Raw genomic sequence first — 23,096 nt, forward strand, 5'->3', positions numbered from 1 at the left:
TCTACCACTCTAAATTCCAAGCATCTGCCTCTAACCCTAGGAAGCTCTTTGCCACCTTCTCCTCCCTCCTGAATCCTCCTCCCCCTCCTCCTCCCTCTCTGCAGATGACTTCGTCAACCATTTTGAAAAGAAGGTCGACGACATCCGATCCTCGTTTGCTAAGTCAAACGACACCGCTGGTTCTGCTCACACTGCCCTACCCTGTGCTCTGACCTCTTTCTCCCCTCTCTCTCCAGATGAAATCTCGCGTCTTGTGACGGCCGGCCGCCCAACAACCTGCCCGCTTGACCCTATCCCCTCCTCTCTTCTCCAGACCATTTCCGGAGACCTTCTCCCTTACCTCACCTCGCTCATCAACTCATCCCTGACCGCTGGCTACGTCCCTTCCGTCTTCAAGAGAGCGAGAGTTGCACCCCTTCTGAAAAAACCTACACTCGATCCCTCCGATGTCAACTACTACAGACCAGTATCCCTTCTTTCTTTTCTCTCCAAAACCCTTGAATGTGCCGTCCTTGGCCAGCTCTCCCGCTATCTCTCTCAGAATGACCTTCTTGATCCAAATCAGTCAGGTTTCAAGACTAGTCATTCAACTGAGACTGCTCTTCTCTGTATCACGGAGGCGCTCCGCACTGCTAAAGCTAACTCTCTCTCCTCTGCTCTCATCCTTCTAGACCTATCGGCTGCCTTCGATACTGTGAACCATCAGATCCTCCTCTCCACCCTCTCCGAGTTGGGCATCTCTGGCGCGGCCCACGCTTGGATTGCGTCCTACCTGACAGGTCGCTCCTACCAGGTGGCGTGGCGAGAATCCGTCTCCTCACCACGTGCTCTCACCACTGGTGTCCCCAGGGCTCTGTTCTAGGCCCTCTCCTATTCTCGCTATACACCAAGTCACTTGGCTCTGTCATAACCTCACATGGTCTCTCCTATCATTGCTATGCAGACGACACACAATTAATCTTCTCCTTTCCCCCTTCTGATGACCAGGTGGCGAATCGCATCTCTGCATGTCTGGCAGACATATCAGTGTGGATGACGGATCACCACCTCAAGCTGAACCTCGGCAAGACGGAGCTGCTCTTCCTCCCGGGAAGGACTGCCCGTTCCATGATCTCGCCATCACGGTTGACAACTCCACTGTGTCCTCCTCCCAGAGCGCTAAGAACCTTGGCGTGATCCTGGACAACACCCTGTCGTTCTCAACTAACATCAAGGCGGTGGCCCGTTCCTGTAGGTTCATGCTCTACAACATCCGCAGAGTACGACCCTGCCTCACACAGGAAGCGGCGCAGGTCCTAATCCAGGCACTTGTCATCTCCCGTCTGGATTACTGCAACTCGCTGTTGGCTGGGCTCCCTGCCTGTGCCATTAAACCCCTACAACTCATCCAGAACGCCGCAGCCCGTCTGGTGTTCAACCTTCCCAAGTTCTCTCACATCACCCCGCTCCTCCTCTCTCTCCACTGGCTTCCAGTTGAAGCTCGCATCCGCTACAAGACCATGGTGCTTGCCTACGGAGCTGTGAGGGGAACGGCACCTCAGTACCTCCAGGCTCTGATCAGGCCCTACACCCAAACAAGGGCACTGCGTTCATCCACCTCTGGCCTGCTCGCCTCCCTACCACTGAGGAAGTACAGTTCCCGCTCAGCCCAGTCAAAACTGTTCGCTGCTCTGGCCCCCCAATGGTGGAACAAAAACTCCCTCACGACGCCAGGACAGCGGAGTCAATCACCACCTTCCGGAGACACCTGAAACCCCACCTCTTTAAGGAATACCTAGGATAGGGTAAAGTAATCCTTCTCACCCCCCCCCCCCCTAAAAGATTTAGATGCACTATTGTAAAGTGGCTGCTCCACTGGATGTCATAAGGTGAATGCACCAATTTGTAAGTCGCTCTGGATAAGAGCGTCTGCTAAATGACTTAAATGTAGTTAATGCCACTGACATTGCTCAATCTAATATTTATATATTTCTTAATTCCATTCTTTTACTTTTAGGTGTGTGTATTGTTGTGAACTGTTAGATTACTACTGCACTGTTGGAGCTAGGGAACACAAACATTTCGCTACACCCGTAATAACATATGCTAAATATGTGTATGTGACCAATCAAATTTGACATCAGTATTGACGCACAGACCGGTTTGGGTTTTTACTTTACCTTCTATAGCGGTATTTCAATGTTTGGTTTGCTAAATGTGATCAAATAAACATGGCAGTGTGGCATATTTATTAGAGATTCCCATTAGCTGCTGTCTTCCTGGGATCCAGCAGCATTAGATACAAATATTACATTTCATATCACTTTTCAAAACACATTAAGTGTCTGCCCTCAGGCCCCTACTCTACTATCAGATATCTACAACACATTGTCTGCCCTCAGGCCCCTACTCTACTATCACATATCTACAACACATTAAGTGTCTGCCCTCAGACCACTACTCTACTATCACATATCTACAACACATTGTCTGCCCTCAGGCCCCTACTCTACCATCACATATCTACAACACATTAACCTATTCAGTCGACACTACTTTTTTGAACATTTTGTTAAAAATCGCGCAACATTTCAGCGCCCTGCTACTCATGCCAGGAATATAGTACGTTCATATGGTTAGAATGTGTGTATAGGAAACCCTCGGACGTTTTTAAAATTGGTTAAATCACGACTGTGGCTATTACATAACGTGCGTTACATCGGAAAGCGCAGGAAAACCTGATCACAGAAAATGGAAATAAATATCCTTGCGCCACTTCCAGCAATTGTTAACAGTGAGCCGAATTAGATAAGACCGAGCATTCAACTCCCACAGCATCCCCATGTAGTCGAGTATCTTGTGAATTTAATCATCTTTGATTCTTGGTTGAACCGAAAGAGGGGCACCGCTTACCTCCGGTCTCCACCCAGATCATTCCGGAAGAGCTCTCTCCTGAAATTTTTTCCAAGACGACAGCTAATGATATATACATCGCCTACGGATGATTTTTATCGCTTATTAACGTTTACTAATACCTAAAGTAGCATTACAAACGTATTTCGAAGTGTTTTGTGAAAGTTTATCGTCTACTTTTTGAATTTTAAAAAATGACGTTACGTTGTGAAATCGCTGTTTTTTTCGTTTATCACACAGTCTACATATAACGATATCTTGGCTTTATATGGACCGATTTAATCGAAATAAAGACCCAATGGTGTTTATGGGACATCTAGGAGTGCCAACAAAGAAGATGGTGAAAGGTAATGACTGTTTTCTATTTTATTGTGCGGTTTGTGTAACGCCGAAATGCTAATTATTTTGTTTACGTCCCCTGCTGTGCTTTTCTGTTGTAGTGTATTGGTGCATGCTATCAGATAATAGCTTCTCATGCTGTCGCCGAAAAGCATTTTAAAAATCTGACTTGTTGCCTGGATTCACAACGAGTGTAGCTTTAATTTGATACCCTGCATGTGTATTTTAATGAACTTTTGAGTTTTAACTAATACTATTAGCATTTAGCGTAGCGCATTTGCATTTCCAGAGCTCTAGTTGGGACGCAAGCGTCCCAGGTAGAGGTAAGAGGTTAAGTGTCTGCCCCCAGTCCACTACTCTACTATCACATATCAACACAAAATCCATGTGTACGTGTGTAGAGTGCGTGTGTTGTGTAACAGGTCCGTTTTTATAGGTCACTCCACTACTTGAGTCGTCCGTCTCCCCCTCTCTCTTTCCCCGCCCCTAGTCACTCAAGGAGCGCAGTTGTTGCTTGGACCGCGAGACCACTCGTCTTTCACTCTTCAGTCTGCATGGTCAATGCAGCAGATGCAACAAAGTGTTGACAACGATGCCTCTTTCCACTTGGCATCTTAATATAAATCCACAAGGGTTCTATAATTACACTATTAGTTTGTGTTTCTTACTGTGTGTAAACAGCTAGTTTGTCTATTAGCAAGTGGCGGCAGGTAACCTAGTGGCTAGTGTTGGACTAGTAACCGAAAGGTTGCAAGGTCGAATCCCCGAGCTGACAAGGTAAAAATTATATGTCGTTCTGCCCCCTCAACAACGCAGTTAACACACTGTTCCTAGGCAGTCATTGAAAATAAGAATTTGTTCTTAACTGACTTGCCTAGTTAAATAAAGGTTTAAAAAAATCGAATTAAAATAAGTGGCTAAAATAAATCATGTTAGCTGCTAATCGCAAGTAAGCTAGCTAGCTAAAAACATTTACTGAGTTTTTACTGAAAAAAACATAGCTAGCTAATACAGCCGGATACCAGTCAGCATTTTGTTTATGCAACAGCATCTTCTAAATCCGACAGGAATATTTTTAGCTAGATCAAGTTAGAGAAAACATTAACGTAGTTAACATCTAATTAGGGTCCGCTGGGAAACGCTGACCAACACTTCCTAACCGGTCACAATAACTCCCAGGCTTTTTCATGTCAAACACTATTCAAAGTGCCCATTATTATATTATAACTCTAGAATTAAAATAATAATTAGATATATTTTCATGATTGCAACAGTTCACCCAAGTATTTTGATCGAAATCACAAGTCAAATAGCAATAGCAACATTTGTTTAAAAATAAGGCCTCAATTTTTTGCCCATATCATGCAGCCATTTGTGGCACTGTGGACATGATCTCAAAATGAGAGCAAGAAATGCAGACATTTATGAGAATTACATTTGTTTGAAGTTTGATTTAACAGTATAAAACAACCAGTATTGAGAAAGACTCATTGAAATCACATAGAATGTATGTGTTGCCATGCTAAGGTCATGCACTACTTAAAGCAAATGTATAACCTGTTCTATTAAAAAATATAAAACTATAAAAAAAAAAAGTTAAATATTGTGATATAGGGTTGGGCGTTTCTGGCCAAAATATTTGATGGAACAAAAAGTAAAATGTCTGTTCTCAGAGAGTGAGTCTACAGGGCATGCTTTGCACCAACGGCTGATTCTCTTAAACGCAGACCCAATTCTACCTAGCGTTAACCCCGGTCACCTCCATTCCACTCTCTGGTATCCTGCCGCCGTACCCCACACATAGCTCAAAGAGGGGTTTAGGTGTGCTCTGCAACATAATCAATCTACCTCCCATCAACTGCTTTATTTCTGTTGACCATGAAACATAACTTGGGGTCAGGGTCAAGAGTAGTGTGCTCAAAAGCGTAACCTCAGAGAAAACAGCTATTCCACCTTCCCACGCAAACGGAGGCCAAAACACATCTTCAGTCAGAAGAACATTGAACGGCGACACATTGAGAAGAAAACATGGGGAAAACGCTGGAAACTAGGCGGAGGATACGGTATGTAGGGTAAACCGATGAAATGATGTGCATGTAATGATATGAAGACGAGACAAACCTATGCAGTCCTGATTGTCGACATAATGGACCTCATTTACTCCGAGACCCTCCTTCTGATACAGCTCTTGTTCCTAGAATACAAAACAGAACGGTTCCAATAACAAGCATTGGTAATGTCATTTATAGTGACATTCAGAAAACAATCAGTCTGTTTACTTACACTACCGTTCAAAAGTTTGGGGTCACTTAGAAATGGGTTTGTTTTTGAAAGAAAAGCAATTTGTCAATTAAAACAACAAATTGGTCATAAATACAGTGTCGACATTGTTAATGTTATAAATGGCTATTGTAGCTGGAAACGGCAGATTAAGGAATATCTACATAGGCGTACAGGCCCATTATCAGCAACCATAACTCCTGTGTTCCAATGGCACGTTGTGTTAGCTAATCCAAGTATATAATTTCAAAAGGCTAATTGAGCATTAAAAAACCCTTTGGCAATTATGTTAGCACAGCTGAAAACTGTTGTTCTGATTAATGAAGCAATAAAACTGGACCTTCTTTAGACTAGTTTAGTATGTGGAGCATCAGCATTTGCGGGTTCGAATTACAGGCTCAAAAAAAAAAAAAAAATTCGGCATGGCCGCTTAATTAGGGCCGATTTCAAGTTACCAAAATCGGTAAATCGGCGTATGGACGATTACATTGCAATCCACGAGGAAACTGCGTGGCAGGCTGACCACCTGCATATTTAGTTAAGACATTCATGTTGGCAGGCAATATTAACTAGGGAAATTGTCACTTTTCTTGCGTTCAACACAAGCAGAGTCAGGGTATAATGCAGCAGTTTGGGCCGCCTGGCTCGTTATGAACTGTGCGAAGACCATTTCTTCCTAACAAAGACTAACTCATTTGCCAAAATCCTACATAATTATGACATAACATTGAAGGTTGTGCCATGTAACAGTAATACATAGACTTAGGGTTGCCACCTGTTCGATATAATATGGTACGGTTCTGTATTTTTCAGAACAAAACGTTTTGTTTTTGATAGGTCATTAATAGTGTCAAATCTGCAAACTAAGGCTCATATTTCTGTGTGTTTATTAGAATTAAGTATATGATTTTATATTTCATAGAGCAGTCTGACTGAGCGGTGGTAAGCAGCAGCAAGCTCGTAAACATTCATTCGAACAAGCGCTTTCCTGCATTTGCCAGCAGCTCTTCGCAATGCTTGAAGCATAGCTCTGTTCATGACTTCAAGCCTATCAACTCCCGAGATTATAGGCACTTTAGTATTGCCAGCCTAAAAACTTACCTGGGAATATTGACGACTCATGTTAAAAGGAGTCACCAGCTTTCATATGTCCCCATTCTCTAAGCAAGGAACATTAGCTTTTTTACATTGCACTTTTACTTTCTTCTCCAACAGTTTTTGCATTATTTAAACCAAATGAACATGTTTCATTATATATTTGAGACTAAATTGATTTTATTTGTGTTATATTAAGTTAAAATAAAGGTCTTCATTCAGTATTGTTGTAATTGTTATTATTACAAATATATATATATATACAGTAGAAGTCAGTAGTTAATTTGCATACACTTAGGTTGGAGTCATTAAAACTTTTTCAACCACTTAACTATAGTTTTGGCAAGTCGATTAAGACATCTACTTCGTGCATGACAAGTAATTTGTCCAACAATTGTTTAAACAGATGATTTCACTGTATCACAACTCCAGTGGGTCAGAAGATTACATAAACTAAGTTGACTGTGCCATTAAACAGCTTGGAAAATTCCAGAAAATTATGTCATGGCTTTAGAAGCTTCTGATAGGCTAATTGACATCATTTGAGTCAATTGGAGGTGTACCTGTGGATGTATTTCAAGGTCTACCTTCAAACTCAGTGCCTCTTCCGCTTGACAACATGGGAAAATCAAAATAAATCAGCCAAGACCTCAGCAAAAAAATGTGTAGACCTCCACGAGTCTGGTTCATTCTTGGGAGCAATTTCCAAACACCTGAAGGTACCAGGTTTATCTGTACAAAACAATAGTACGCAAGTATAAACACCATGGGACAACGCAGCCGCAATACCACTCAGAAAAGAGACACGTTCTGTCTCCTAGAGATGAACGTACTTTGATGCGAAAAGTGCAAATCAATTCCAGAAAAACAGCAAAGGACCTTGTGAAGATGCTGGAGGAAATGGGTACAAAAGTATCTATTTCTACAGTAAAACAAGTCCTATATCGGCATAACCTGAAACGCTGCTCAGCAAGAAAGAAGACACTGCTCCAAAACTGCCATAAATAAAGCCAGACTACGGTTTGCAACTGCACATGGGGACAAAGATCAGACTTTTTGGAGAAATGTTCTCTGGTCTGATGAAACAAAAATAGAATTGTTTGGCCATAATGACCATCTTTATGTTTGGAGGGAAAAGGGGGATGCTTGCAAGCCGAAGAACACCATCCCATCCGTGAAGCACGGGGGTGGCAGAATCATGTGGGGGTGCTTTGCTACAGGAGGGACTGGTGCACTTCACAAAATAGATGGCATCATGAGGGAGAACAATTGTGGCTATATTGAAGAAACATCTCAAGACATCAGTCAGGAAGTTAAAGCTTGGTTGCAAATTGGTTTTCCAAAAATGGACAATGACCCCAAGCATACTTCCAAAGTTGTGGCAAAATGGCTTAAGGACAACAAAGTCTAAGTATTCGAGTGGCCATCACAAAGCCCTGACCTCAATCCCATAGAAAATTTGTAGGCAGAACTGAAAAAGCGTGTGCGAGCAAGGAGGCCTACAAACCTGACTCAGTTACACCAGATCTGTCAGGAGGAATGGGCCAAAACTCACCCAACTTATTGTGGGAAGCTTGTGGAAGGCTACCAGAAACATTTGACCCAAGTTAAACAATTTAAAGGCAACGCTAACAAATACTAATTGAGTGTATGTAAAGTTCTGACCCACTGGGAATGTGATGCAAGAAATAAAAGCTGAAATAAATATCTACTATCATTCTGACATTTCACATTCTTAGAATAAAGTGGTGATCTTAACTGACCTAATACAGGGATTTTTTACTAGGATTAAATGTCAGGAATTGTGAAATACTGAGTTTAAAATGTATTTGGCTAAGGTGTATGTAAACTTCCGACTTCAACTGTAAACAAATAGGCCGATTAATCAGTATCGGCTTTGAAAAATCATTTTTTTTTAAAATTGGTCGACCTCACAGCGTTATGTTTCTTGGCAATTTCTCACATGGAATAGCCTTCATTTCTCAGAACAAGAACAGACTGACGAGTTTCAGAAGTGCTTTGTTTCTGGACATTTTGAGCCTGTAATCGAACCCACAAATGCTGATGCTCCAGATACTCAACTAGCCTGAAGGTCCAGTTTTATTGCTTCTTTAAATCAGAACCACAGTTTTCAGCTGTGCTAACATAATTGCAAAAGGGTTTTCTAATGATCAATTAGCCTTTTGAAATGATAAACTTGGATTAGCTAACACACGTGCCATTGGAACACAGGAGTGATGGTTGCTGATAATGGGCCTGTACGCCTATCATTTTATTTTTAAAATCAGCCGTTTCCAGCTACTATAGTCACTTACAACATTAACAATGTCAACACTATTTCTGACCAATTTGATGTTATTTTAAATGGACAAAAAAAAAGACATTTCCAAGTGTCCACAAAATTTTGAACGGTAGTGTATATAAGATTTGCTCCATTAGAATAGAGAACAGAGACTCAAATGTATTCAAATAAAGTCTATGAGGGCAGAAGCTTAGTCTATTATAGCTATCCAGCAATAATACATTACGTTAGCAAGTTCACTAACCAATAGAACTGAATCTTATAAAAATCAAGGTTTCCTTTTGCTTGTTGCAAACATCTGGCCTCGTTCTCAGTTCATCTTTCCTAGATTTCTCACATCCTCTCTCCTTCTCAGGATGCATTGGAGAAGGTCCAATGGGAGGGACCTTGGTCATTCCCCTCTAACACAGTTGAGGAGGAGGCCAGGCAGATAGGATGGTAGGAATCACAGAAAGGCAACTTGAGATTGAGCTCTTGGACAGCTGGGATGTCAGCTAAGTCGAGAGGGGGCATCGGGGTCTACAGACACAGTGGAAGAAGCTCTCACCTCTTTCAGGATGCGTTCGTTGAAGAACTGCTGCAGCTTCTCGTTACAGTAGTTGATGCAGAACTGCTCAAAGCTGTTGTGCTCAAAGTACTCTGGAAGAGGAAATGAAAAGACATAAAAAAAAAGACACTTCAGCTGTAAACCACCGTCTCCGACTAATGAACTCCAGCATGCGTGTGCAATGTGTGGTTTGTGTTATGTTGTGTATAATGTCCATGGCGAAATGTCTGTTTGATGTCGTTTTTATGGACAATTACGCTGCAAAACCATTTCCCGCCTGAGGGATAATAACGTTTACTACTACATCATATATCACATAGATATAGCACATAGGGGGGATACAGACCGAAGCCTGCGATATCCAGAACCCCGATGAAGTTGGCGGAGGAGTCGAAGGGGAAGCACTGGTTGACCCTGGTGACCACGTGGTCAAACAGCCGGCTGTACACAGCCTTGGCCAGGGCATCCCGCGCGTTGTTTGCCTGCTCCACTTTCAATGGCACCCTGGGAGGGAGAGACAAAGAGAGCACATAATTCCTCCTTCTAGCACTGGTCCTCTGTAGCTCCGTTTTTGCAAGCGCCGTACTCTGCAACGCCAGCATAGCGGGTTCGATTCCCAAGACCAAACATGTCTAAAACGTATGCAAGCATGACAGTTGCTTTGGATAAAAGCAGCTGCTCAATAGCATACTGTATGTTGTAATTGAATACTTGCCTTTTCTGCATGCAAAGTACATTTAAGTATATCTAATCTAAAATCTACCATGTAGTCCGCACAAGGGGATGTTGGATTTGTCACCAGCAAAGAAACATAGCGCTAAGGCAACGACACCCATACACGAGACTTGAGCAATGGCGGTTGGTGAAATCAATAGCCTAACAATTCATAGAGGCAGAGTCAGTTTAAATAATCTTATGCATTCATCACCGTGGGTCTGCAAAAATACTGAGGGTCTGCTTGGTTTCCCAAACAGATAATTGGGTTATTGACATCTTGGGGAAAGAGTGATTGTGGTGTGATAAAGAGCCATGACAATGAGAGAAAGTATAAGCGTCAAAGAGCTCTGTGAAGGTACTGCGACGTCCCCAGAGCTCGGACTGCGGTCAAGTGCTCAGCTGAATAATCAGAGAAGACCGAGAGAGGGCTATGAATGCAGCGGAGCGTGAAATGTACACCATGACTACCACGTGGACTGAAGTTTCTCGTCAAGCTTCACCTTCGCTTCTTTGTCATGCACTTAAAAGGAAAACTCCACTCAAAAACTATCTTTTGGTATTTTTCTTCATTTAGTCCACAATGTTTTGCATGTCAAGTGTAAGCTATTGGACTTCAAGATGCAAAGTGTCACTTGTCACATCAAGATGATGTAAAATGAATCATGACGCAAAAAGAATCATTGTGATTAAGTGGCAAGTGACACTTGCCTTCTAAAGTTTTTCCTTTCAGGCGGAAGAGAACCAGGATAATGCTGTACAAGTAGCACTTAGCTATTAAGTACTTAGAGCACTGCTATGTCCAAAAGACACCTCTAATGTCTTGAAGTGAGAGTTGATTTAGAGATTCTCCTCACATACACCTTCACCCCTCACACCCACACTCTTCGGGCAGGACTTATCCATTATCTCATCCCCTCTGTGGATCTCCATTTAACACATCCCACAAGACAAGAACTCCCCATTATGATACCAGCATCACACCACCTCATCTTACACCTTTGCCCCCTTAAGCTCTCAGTACACCTGGGCCCTCGCTCGCCCTCTCTCAACCACAAGCCATGTTTCATTTATATTCTCCCAGCCAGTGAGAAACTAACGGTCCACAGCTAAAACATTTAAATACCAGGGTTAAGCCCTGGCCTCTCATTTACAAACCAAGAGGTATGAAATGCCAGAATACTAACAGTAGCGGGGGATGTGTGTATTCCCTATGAAGCTCGAGGTTATCCACCTTGCTCAATGATCTCCACAAAAGTATCTCCGGCAGCATGTTATCAGGAAGTTGAGGGACACACATCTTATTTAAATCACCGTTCATCAGTCTGGTACTGCACTGCGCATATGGGCAGGTTGAGAGAGTGGACTGACCCCACCTGGCTTTGCCGAGATTGCCAGTGAATCCACCGTGGTGGGGTCATCACGATTAACATCCCCCTCCCCCCCCTCACACTCTGCCTCGCACATAAACACCTTAAAAGCTAGTCCCTAAACAGGCTAACATTTAGTTACGGCTTTCCCCCTTACATAAGTTATAAAAATAGGCCGCTTAGTGGTGGAGCCACAGACCGAGAGAGCCGGTTGAAATCCTTACCCACCCTTTATAAGTCACTTAATGTAACTGTACTCACACATTGCGATTGCTGCTATTAATTAAACAGAAATTAAACAAACCACGGCACACCACTAATTAATTGCTTAATATTACGCCCTCAGAGGCTGTGTCCCAAATCGCACCAGATCCCCCACATTGTTCTTTTCACTAGAACAATATGGGCCCTTGTCAAAAATAGTGCACTATGTAGGGAATAGAGTAGGACTCACCCAAAGACGCAGCCAGGCCCGTATAAAGCAGCAGTTAAAGCTTAACTACTGTGGTAAAGTGTCTCTCTCTCTCACCACAAATGAGACAAACATTAGTGAGGGAGGACATAAGGGTAATTGCACATAGCGACTGGCTTGGCATTCAGGCTGGCGAGCTGAGGGAGCGCCAAGCTGCCCATACAACAATCACTGTCAGGCATAAGACAGGCTGGGCCACGGCTAAATGCACTCAGGGCCTTGCCATAGATCAAGAACGAGGAATGCATCCCAAATGGTTCATTATTCCCTATATAGTGCACTTCTTTTGGCCAGGACTCATAGGGGTCTGGTCAAAAGTAGTGCACTACAGAATATAGGGAATAGTGTGCCATGTAGGACACATACAGGGACTAGGGAAGGGCCGTATTCATTCAATAGTGGCTAGTTCCTATTTTTACTCAGAGGCACAGCACTACTGTTAGTGACAACTGCAGCACACACACACACACACACACACACACACAAATACAAATGCGCACACACATGCATCTGTTGGTTCCTATGGTAACTGGCATGTGACCAGTAAGGCATTTGTTAACAGAGCATGAGTGCTAATCATGTGGACCCGACACCATCTGCACAAAAACAAGCTTTCCAATACAAATAGAAATATAGGCTAGAATCACCATATTGACACACATACTGTCCTACATGGGAACGTTTAGGAATTCAAACACATGTCACATGCAATTAAAGAACACAGGCGCTACCTGTTATTTTGCCTGTTCTCTCATAAAAGGCAGTGCATGGTTCCCAAAAAACACCCTATAGGTCCTGGTCAAAAGTAGTGCAACATATAGGGAATAGGGTGCCATTTAAGATGCACCCGCAGTCCTCTCTCCATGCAAGGCCGTTGAGGAGAAGGAAGTGACTTAAAACAGAAATGCTATAGCGCTATACAGTACCAGTCAAATGTTTGGACACCTACTCATTACAGGGTTTTATCTTTTCAATTTTCTACATTGTAGAATAATAGTGAAGACATCAAAACTATGAAATAACACATATGGAATCAGGTGGTAACCAAAAGAGTGTTAAATCAACATTTATTTTAGAATCTTCAAAGTAGCCACCATTTGCCTTGATGACAGCTTTGCAGACTTGGCATTCTCTCAACCAGCTTCATGAGGTAGTCACCTGGAATGCATTTAAATTAAAAGGTGTGCATTGTTAAAAGTTAATTTGTGGATTTGTTTTACTTTATTTCTTGATGCGTTTGAGACAATCAGTTGTGTTGTGACAAGGTAGGGGTGGTATACAGAAGATGGTCTTTTACCAAATAGGGCTAAGTCCATATTATGGCAAGAACAGCTGAAATAAGCAAAGAAAAGACAGTCCATTACTTTAAGACATGAAGGTCGGTCAATCCAGAGAACTTTGAAAGTTAAGTGCAGTCTCAAAAACCATCAAGCGCTATGATGAAACTGGCTCTCACGAGGACCATGTCATAGTTTTGATGTCTTCACTATTATTCCACAATGTAGAAATTAGTTTAAAAAATAAAGGAAAACCCTTGAATGAGTACGTGTGTCCAAACTTTTGACGGGTACTGTATGTAATAATAATAATAATAATGTTCAAAAAGTCATTATATGGTGACTTACTTGATAACTGTTCCTTTGGCGCCCCCTGCTGTGGTGAGCATGACCCTGGAGGTGAGGCTCACTCGCAGGTCCGACTCTTCCAGACCAAGCAGCTCAGCACAGTACTCCACAGTCTGGCTCGACTGGTTCTTTATGGTGCAGCCACCTGGTGGGCCAGACATACGGAGTGGTTACGTTGTAAGTAGCTAGAAAAGTTGTTAGCAACGTTGTAAGGATGACGTGTAGAATGATGTTGGCGGTTAGGACCTGGGTAAAGATGCATAAAGTGATTCTACACCTGCATTTGCTTGCCGTTTGGGGTTTTAGGCTGGGTTTCTGTACAGCACTTTGAGATATCAGCTGATGTACGAAGGGCTATATAAATACATTTGATTTGGATTTGATTGCACATATTGTACAGTACAGTGTTGACATATGACATGGATTACAGTTCAATACTGCCCATATCGATACTTAATAACATCCATTCCGGCCATAGAGTCATTGATTCTGACAGACCGTCAATAAGGAAACAGCACGAGCAAAGTCTGATACTCTTGCTAGCTGCGGGACTATTGCGTTAAAAAAGAACTAGCTACGTACAGCAATCCAGCTTCACCCTAATCTGGTCTCAATAGTATTAGGACAAAACCAACAAAACAATCTCACATGATTTATCAGCACAGACGTAACCTTTTCGCCAATCTATTTCATAATGAAACAGGCTTCATTATTCCTGAACCATAGCACCCCATCACTGCCTAACGCTATGCATTTCATTAGTCTCCAACCGTGCCAGGGTTGGACAAGAGGTAGCTACAGATTTTACGCCAACGTGATATAACCACAATGTTTTTGGTGTCCATTTTCTGGACATTATAGGAAAGCCCCGTACAAACCGCCTCCATAGATTTTTCAGCTAACCATTTCCTGGCGGTACTGTCTTCATTCTCTTATAAATGACCGTTTCCAGTTGCAGGTGATTCTACAAAAACCAGCAAGGAGGTTCCTCGCCATTTTAGCTTCCCAAATCTAACATTTCCCAGCATCTTCGCAGGTACTAGTCGTTTCTATGCGACGCGGCCACGTGTAGAAGATGACACAGTGCGACCAAAACAAAGATCTACAGGCACATCAATGGAAACAAAACATGGATTTATTAATATCTCTCAGAATGTATGTTTTTTTTTGTAGAACCACATGCAACTGGAAACTGGCATTTCTAAAAGATACTTTATTTTTGTCCAAATCGAGAAATTAAAATAGCCAAAAAACAGGTTATTTAAAAATTATATGGCGTGGTTTGTGTGGGGCTTTCCTGTAACTGACACCCAACAATCTTTGGTTATATCACATTATCTGGCATACAGTCTGTAGATTGCCAATAAGCAGGTGAGTGGGAAAGTAATGAGCTAAAATGGCTAGGTCAAGGGCAACACAGGATAAGGAGAACAGTTTCGGGAGGAGACAAAGGAGGGGATAATGGGAACTGTTGAAGGGGGACAATTGTAGGGGTGACAGGAAGGAGGTGATAAGGGGGATGTTTGGCTGGGGTGACACTGGAAGGAGGGGTACAGTTTGGTGGTGACGATGGAAAAAGGGAGATAAGGGAGACAGTTTTCCGTGCGACACCAGAATGCGCTTCTCTCAAAAGGAGCTGAGGCAGGATATCCTGTGTTTCATATGTCAGGGAGCAGCGGGACGGTTCCCATCCTCATGATCATCATCTTCTCTGACTGGACTCTTTGCTTCAGGTCACTGTAAAAACGCGCCACGGGAGACTCCCGCTGAGTACAAACTACTCGTTTTAAATGCTGCCATGCTGTGCCGCTCTCACTCTCACAGAGGGGGAAAAAGAGAATTGAAAGGCAGTACGTTCGAGTTTCACTCTGATGTTCAAAAGGAACGGTCTATTCTGAAAGTGTGACCTTCCTCTGGGTCGTCGGAAACAGCATGTTGTGTAATCTGAAGTCAGTGGGCGGAGGAGAGCCTAAGACATTCACATCGTAATGAATCAGCCTTGCCAAACGAAAGAATATACTTGCCCTAACAACAATAATAAAAATCTATCAGATTATTCTGTATGATATTATTATAACCGTTGGGGACTTACAAAGAGCGACACTCACAAAGAGACATGTGAAACATTTCATCAATTAATCCAATGGCTTTGTATCAATAATAAATGCATGGGAGGAGAATGACAAGTCCCAAGTGCCCTTGTGTCGGTGGCTCTTTGATAGTGAATAAAATACATTTCAGACTACAACAAGAGGCCACATGGGCCTTTAGAAGAAAGCTGAAGATTAAAGTAATTGATCACAGAGCAGAGTTTCCTGGGGACAACAGAAAAATGGCGCACCTACTACAAGGACACAAAATAAGATTTGTTTTTCTGGTCGCGGCCCCTCATGACGAGTTCAGATTTTTTGTGTCCCACCCCCCCATCAAAATGTCCCATACCTGGACTAGACAGATGACTTATTGAGGCAACACCACACAAATGAGGAAAATGCAAAAGGTATCTGCCAGCTCTCTGACAAAACGCTACCACTTCCTCAGCATCCCTTAGACGTCCTGTCCTGTGCCCTGGTGCTTTACTCATATTGTCACTGCACTGAAAGAGAGACAGCTGTGTCTTTGTTGTTGGTTAGTGTACCAAAGTGAGTGGGGTGATATACTCTGACATCTTATAAGCCAGCCATCTGTTAAGAAAGCTTGCAAACAAGCATGCAAAAAGAACAATTGAAACAATGAGGAGTCAGTGAGAGCGAGCGCGAGACCCGGCTCACATGTGGAAACTATAATGAGCGCTGAGCGGAAGAGAGGGAGGGAGAGAGAGACCGAGACCCTGCTCACCTGATGTGGAAACTATAGTGAGCCGTGAATGAGCGAGAGACAAAGTGAGAGTGTGTGAGAGAAAAAGGACAGTCAGACAGACAAAGAGACGGACAAAGACCGACAGACACCCTGCTCACCTGATGTGCTCCCTGCCTCCTCAAAGTCAATGTTGCCTAAGTGCAAAACCCCGGCCACCACTCTGAACAGGTCCAGCTTTTCCGTGTCATCCAGGCCGATCTTCTTCATGGCCCCACACATCCTGTTGAAGTCCCCCTGGTCATCCAGCAGAGGGTCCTTCAGGGGCCCAGCTTTCAGGTGCTGAGGAACCACGGGGAGAGGATGGTTCAGTGACCAGGGTCACAAGCTCTTTACAGAAGGGGTACTGTCTCAAAGATTGAAGGCTTGCATTGTAGCCATGTTAATGGTGTGCCCCAAAGTCAATAAAATGACACACAAAACATATTACCCCATAAAGTAATAAGAAAATACCATCCATCTCCCTCACTGGCACGACTTTTTGTTTAGATCCGAGATGAGGCAATGCTATTGGACTTTAAGATAATTGGGCTGATTTTTTAAAATGGAATTAGCACATTAAACCTGCATGGAAGACAAAGTACATAACATCTCCTACTCGCTGCGGTAGGAAGAGGAGCAAGGATAGTAAGGTAGAGCCCACACCTGGAAAACCAGCAACACAAAGAAGAATGTTACAGTACAATGGTATACTGGCATTGCAATAACAACATACAGTAGCTTCAAACACCAGATTAGAATGGCAGATAAATGGCTTTCATGATAATTGGGCTTCCCGAATATAAAACCGTTTTTTTATAAAGACTTACATTTGAATGGGTTTGTGGCTAATGAGACACTCATACGAATCCATCTCATCATTCAACTTAACACTCTTGAATTTTTTTTCATGAAAGCAATAAACTGACATTCTGTAACTGAAGGTGGTTGCACTGGTTTATGAATGAACTCTATGGCAATGAGTAATAAGTTTCTGCATACAACAGTACAGAGGAGACATGGCCTTGTAAACAACAACCATAAGTTATTGGAGTGATAGGAGTGTGTAAGAGCGGTTTATTCTTCTCTACAGTAAAATTGATGGCCTAAGGTGATATGAAACACAAGCCATTACAATAATGGAAACCAAGCAGTTTATTAAAAGCACAATTATACAGTAGCTGCTTGGCTGCATTTCATGTACCGAGTAAAAGTTTCTTGGCTCCAAACTTTCCAGTAACTTTTGGATATCAAATAGAGAATATTGCCCCGAGTGCCAGTTTATTTATTTAGGTTTATTTGGCAGGGACGATGCACAACAAAAAAATAAATCTCAGAGCACTCAAATGATGCGTCCCACCAGATTTCGCTAATAGCTACTTTGCATCTGTAGTCCTCGACTACGCCATTAAAAAACCCATTGTACTCTGACATTCTGGTCCAACTTTACGCTGGACACAAAATATGTGGTCCTTTTGACCTCAAGTCTTACACTCCAAAGAAAAATCTCATCATGCACTTAGAAAGCATGCAAGGAATCCACCACACTCAGCACCAATGTGAACCCGGACACAAAAAAGAAAACTCCAAAATTCACATCATAAAATATAAAATAAATAATCCTTTTAACAGCACCAAATCTATAATCACCTGATCATCCTGTATTATATAGAGCAGAAGCAGTGCAAAGAGACATACAACCTTCATCAACAACAGTGACAGTAAACATAGTATAAAATGAGGCGTCCGTCCCAAATAGCACCCTATTCCCTGGTTAGTGCACTACTTTTGACCAGGCCTCACGGTGAATAGGGTGCCATTTGGAACACAGACAATGAGCATAAAGGCCTTATTCAGCATCGGTCACAACATGATTCTCTCTAATAGGCCAAACCCAGCATTTAACATGAACAGGTGCTTCCTGTGATCAAAAAGGTACAATCCTCCATGATCATATAACAAGCTTACACACCTCTCTGGAGACTGCCTTCTCCTGGTGTGAACCTAAAAAGGGGCCAAAGGTATCACCTACATATACTGTTCCTACCCGTCTAAAAGAGTCATCTGAAAACCATCTGCTTAGGTAAAACAGACACTGAAAAACTCAGCCCAAAAAGTACTCCATTTGTTTGCTTACTGTGTAGTTTTAACTATAGAAAATGGAAGTTATACTAATTGTATGGTTTTAACCTACATGGTAGTATAACCTCTAGTAAAACATACGGCATCAGCAGCACAATTTCAAAACATGATATTATCGGATTGAAAACGTCCACACTCAGCCACGCTATTTTCTCCCACTGATGTCCCTGACTACATAGAATGGATGAATCATCAATGTCCCTCAAGGGGAGAGTAAGAGAGGCATACTGTTGTCCAGGGCATTTCATAACAATAATAATTCATTACACTTGTGAGTCCTGAAGGGATGTTGCAATAATGGAGAACTTATGCATAATTAATCAAAGGGAGAAGGCAAAGCAAGGAACTCATTTCGACTGAGCATAAAGAATTCTCATTGATACGGTACTTTCATCTATTCAAATGGGTGCTCATCTCATTGGCTCCTTTCTTAATTAAATTGTTTGCATCACATCTCAGATAAAGTGATTAAATGAAAATAAAACAATTTGTAGGCAACTGATGGGAGTTCTAAAACTGGTAAAAAAAAATATATATTTAAGTGTCATTCAATTTAAATAAAATAAAAAAATAAATAAAAAAAGAGTCACTACATCATTGCATCCGCAGACCAAGAACAATGATCGTTATTTGACTGAGCAGGTCGTTTAGTAAAAAGGTAAAAGACATTGTGACAGATTCAGCGAGCAAGATCGGGATGAAAGAGTACGTTCTGTTATTTTCTCCCAGCACAGACAGTCGTGCCCAAGTGCATTTCCAGTTCGTTCTGGAGATGACAAACCATCTGTCATTAGACAGCCAAAAACTAAGCATCAGTGTGATGATTTTCCTTTGTGGTTGTCCAGATATCTGGGAATACCCAGAGTAGCTAAAGACAATCAATATGGAAGGTACATGAAGGAGAGAAAGAGATTAAGACATGCACTGTACCTCTGGGCTCTTGCGGTTCTGAAGGATCTGTTTGTCTGTGTCCTTGTTTGCAAAGAAGCGAGTGCATCCTCTGTTCAAATACTGCAACACAGAAATATAACAGAAGATTGCATGGATCAAGATACTGCCGTATGATATATATACAACAATTTCAAAGATTTTAGTGAGTCACAGTTCATAAGGAAATCAGTCAATTAAAATAAAATTAGGCCCTATTCTATGGATTTAAATCGACTGGGCAGGGGCCCAGCCCAGCCATGGGTGGGCCTTGGAGGGTTCCAGTTTGGAACCAGGCCCAGCCAATCAGAATTAGTTTTTCCCCTACAAAGGGATATATTACAGACAGAAACACACCTCAGCACCCTCTCAGACGACCCCGCAAGTAAAGAAGCCGGATGTGGAGGTCCTGGGCTGGCATGGTTACATGTGATCTGCGGTTGTGAAGCCAGTTGGACGTACTGACAAATTCTCTAAAACGACGCTGGAGGTGGCTTATGGTAGAGATATGAATATTAAATGATCTGGCAACAGCTCTGGTGAACATTCCTGCAGTTAACATTCCAATTGCATGCTCCCTCAAAAAACTTGAGACATCTGTGGTGTTGTGACAAAACAGCACATTTTAGTGGCCATTTATTGGCCCCAGCACAATGTGCACCTGTGTAATGATCATGCCGTTTAAATCAGTTTTTTTTTTATGTCACACGTCAGGTGGATGGATTATCTTGGCAAAGGAGAAAAGCTCACTAACAGGGATGTAAACACATATGCGCTCAATTTGAGAGAAATCTTTGTGCGTATGGAACATTTCTGGGATCGTTTATTTCAGCTCATGAAACATTGGACCAACACTTTACATGTCGCGTTTATATTTTTGTTCAATATAGTTATAACTGGCCCTAAATCTATTGAATATCCCATCAACCTTGGTACAGGATGGTTTGTCAACACATCAAACACAATGCATTAGCAGTAATATGGGAAACTATGACTTTTGAAAGCCATTGGTAAGTAATACAGTGCCTAGTAAAAGTCTATACACCCCTTAGTCTTCACATTTTGCCGCCTTAAAATGACATTAAAACATTTGAAAATTAGATTTTTGTTCCTACTGATGTGCAAAGATTCTTATTCCAAAAACTTTTCATTTTTTAAATGTGGAGTAGGTTGTGTACAACATATATACATCATTCTTGTCAAAATTGCTCAAGCTCAGTAAGTTTGGTTGGGTGTCATTGATGACAGAACCATTCAATCATTGTCTCTGAAATTCAAGCACAAATAAGTCAGGCCTGAGACAGGACCAATCAGGAAAACTCAACACATATTGGAAAGCCAGTCTGGTGTGTCTTTAGCATTAAAATGTGTGTAATTGTCCAGCTGAAAAATTGGACTCGATCCCAGGTTTAGGTTTTCAGAAGACTGAGGCAGGGTTTCCTCTAACGTTTTGTCTGGGCTTTGCTACTTTCATGTTTACTTTTATCCTAACAAACTCCCCAGTCCCTGCAGGAGATCGGCATACCCATAATGAAGTATTTGTTTTGTTTTAACACTCTGCTCCAAATCATCCATTCTGTTTGCAACAAGGCTGTTAAGTAATACTGCAAAGAAATGTACTTCATTAAAAACAACAGTCTTGGGTCAAATCATGTACAACAAAACAGAGTGAAACACTCTGTATTTTCAAGTAGTGTGGTGGCAGCATCATGTCATGCATATGCTTGTCACTGGCAAGGAATGGAACATTTGTCAGGAGAAAATATGTAAAGGAGCAAAGCCCAGGTAAAAAGTTGAGGAAAACCTGCCTTAGTCTTCCGAAAAGCTAACCCTGGGATAGAGTTACACACAGTACCAGTCCAAAGTTGACACACCTACTCATTAATGAAATAATACATATGGAATCATGTAGTAACCAAAAAAAAAAAGTTAAATTAAAAACATGTTTTATATTTTAGATTCTTCAAAGTAGCCACCCTTTGCCTTGACAGCTTTGCACACGGTATTCTCTCAACCAGCTTCACATGGAACGTTTTTCCAACAGTCTTGAAGGAGTTCCCACATATGCTGAGCACTTGTTGGCTGCTTTTCCTTCACTCTGCAGTCCAACTCATCCAAAACCATCTCAAATTGGGTTGAGGTCGGGTGATTGTGTAGGCCAGGTCATCTGATGCAGCACTCCATCGCTCTCCTCCTTGGGCAAATAGCCCTTACACAGCCTGGAGGTGTTGGGTCATTGTCCTGTTGGTCCCACTAAGCCCAAACCAGATGGGATTGTGTATCGCTGCAGAATGCTGTAGTAGCCATGCTGGTTAAATGTGCCTTGAATTCTAAATAAATCACAGACATTGTCACCAGCAGAGCACCCCCACACCACATCCTCCATGCTTCACAGTGGGAACCACACATGTGGAGATCTGTTCACCTACTCTGCGTCTCACAAAGACACGGCGGTTGGAACCAAAAATCTAACATTTGGACTAAGACCAAAGGACAGATTTTCACCGGTCTAATCTCCATTGCTCGTGTTTCTCGGCCCAAGCAAGTCTGTTATTATTTTCGGTGTCCTTTAGTAGTGGTTTCTTTGCAGCAACCACCAAGGCCTGATTGACACAGTCTCCTCGTAACAGTCGATGTTGAGATGTCTCTTACTTGAACCCTGTGAAGCTTTTATTTGGCCTGAAATTTCTGAGATTGGTGACTAATGAACTTATCCTCTGCAGCAGAGGTAACTCTGGGTCTTCCTTTCCTGTGGCGATCCTCAGAGCCAGTTTCAACATAGCGCTTGATGGTGTTTATGACTGCACTTGAAGAAATGTTAAAAGTTCTTGATATTTTCTGTATCGCGTGACCTTCATGTCTTAAAGTAATGATGGACTGTCATTTGCCTTTACTTATTTGAGCTGTTAATTCCGTAATACGGACTTGGTCTTTTACCAAATAGGGCTATATTCTGTATACCACCCCTACCTTGTCACAACACAACTGATTGGCTCAAACACATTAAGGAAAGATATTCCATAAATTATTTTAACAAGGCACACTTGTTAATCAAAATGCATTTCAGGTGACTACCTCATGAAGCTGGTTGGGAGAGTGCCAGGAGTGTGCAAAGCTGTCATCATGGAAAAGGGTGGCTACTTTGAAGGATTTAGATAATAAACAAATCAAAATATATTTTATAACACTTTTTTGGATACTACATAATTCCATGTGTTATTTCATAGTTTTGATTTCTTTACCATTATTCTACAATGTAGAAAATAGTTAAAAAACCAAAAAAACTAATGAGTAGCGGTGTCCAAACCTTTGACTGGTACTCTATGTCAAAGACACACAAGAATGGCTTTCCATGAGGTGTTGAGAGTCCGAGTGGTCCTGCCTCAGAACAGACTTTAAAAAAGTTTTGAATATTGCTGTCCATCAATGACTCAGCCAAATTGATTGACCTTGAGCAATTTTGACAAAAACTATGGATAAATGCTGCCCTGAGAGTTGTGCAAAGTTAGTAGAAGTTCATCAAAAAAAAAAGCGATTACAGCTGTAATGGTTACGA

At 42.1% G+C, this 23,096-nt stretch overlaps 1 protein-coding gene across 8 annotated transcripts in view; it reads right to left on the reverse strand.

Annotated features, from left to right (window-relative positions):
* The window catches only part of LOC115139611 (unconventional myosin-VI-like), a 78,063-nt gene that overhangs the window by 40,011 nt on the left and 14,956 nt on the right, over window positions 1–23,096 (reverse strand). For all 8 annotated transcript variants that reach the window (XM_029677200.2, XM_029677198.2, XM_065026456.1 and 5 more), the window contains exons 9-14: window positions 19,544–19,624; window positions 16,594–16,774; window positions 13,637–13,781; window positions 9,802–9,959; window positions 9,456–9,547; window positions 5,353–5,425 (exon numbers count right to left, since the gene is read on the reverse strand). In XM_029677200.2, the coding sequence (XP_029533060.1) occupies window positions 5,353–5,425; window positions 9,456–9,547; window positions 9,802–9,959; window positions 13,637–13,781; window positions 16,594–16,774; window positions 19,544–19,624 (730 nt within the window). The remainder of the gene's footprint in view (window positions 1–5,352; window positions 5,426–9,455; window positions 9,548–9,801; window positions 9,960–13,636; window positions 13,782–16,593; window positions 16,775–19,543; window positions 19,625–23,096) is intronic.

The sequence above is a fragment of the Oncorhynchus nerka genome, linkage group LG13, assembly GCF_034236695.1.
Source record: "Oncorhynchus nerka isolate Pitt River linkage group LG13, Oner_Uvic_2.0, whole genome shotgun sequence".
Classification (NCBI taxonomy): domain Eukaryota; kingdom Metazoa; phylum Chordata; class Actinopteri; order Salmoniformes; family Salmonidae; genus Oncorhynchus; species Oncorhynchus nerka.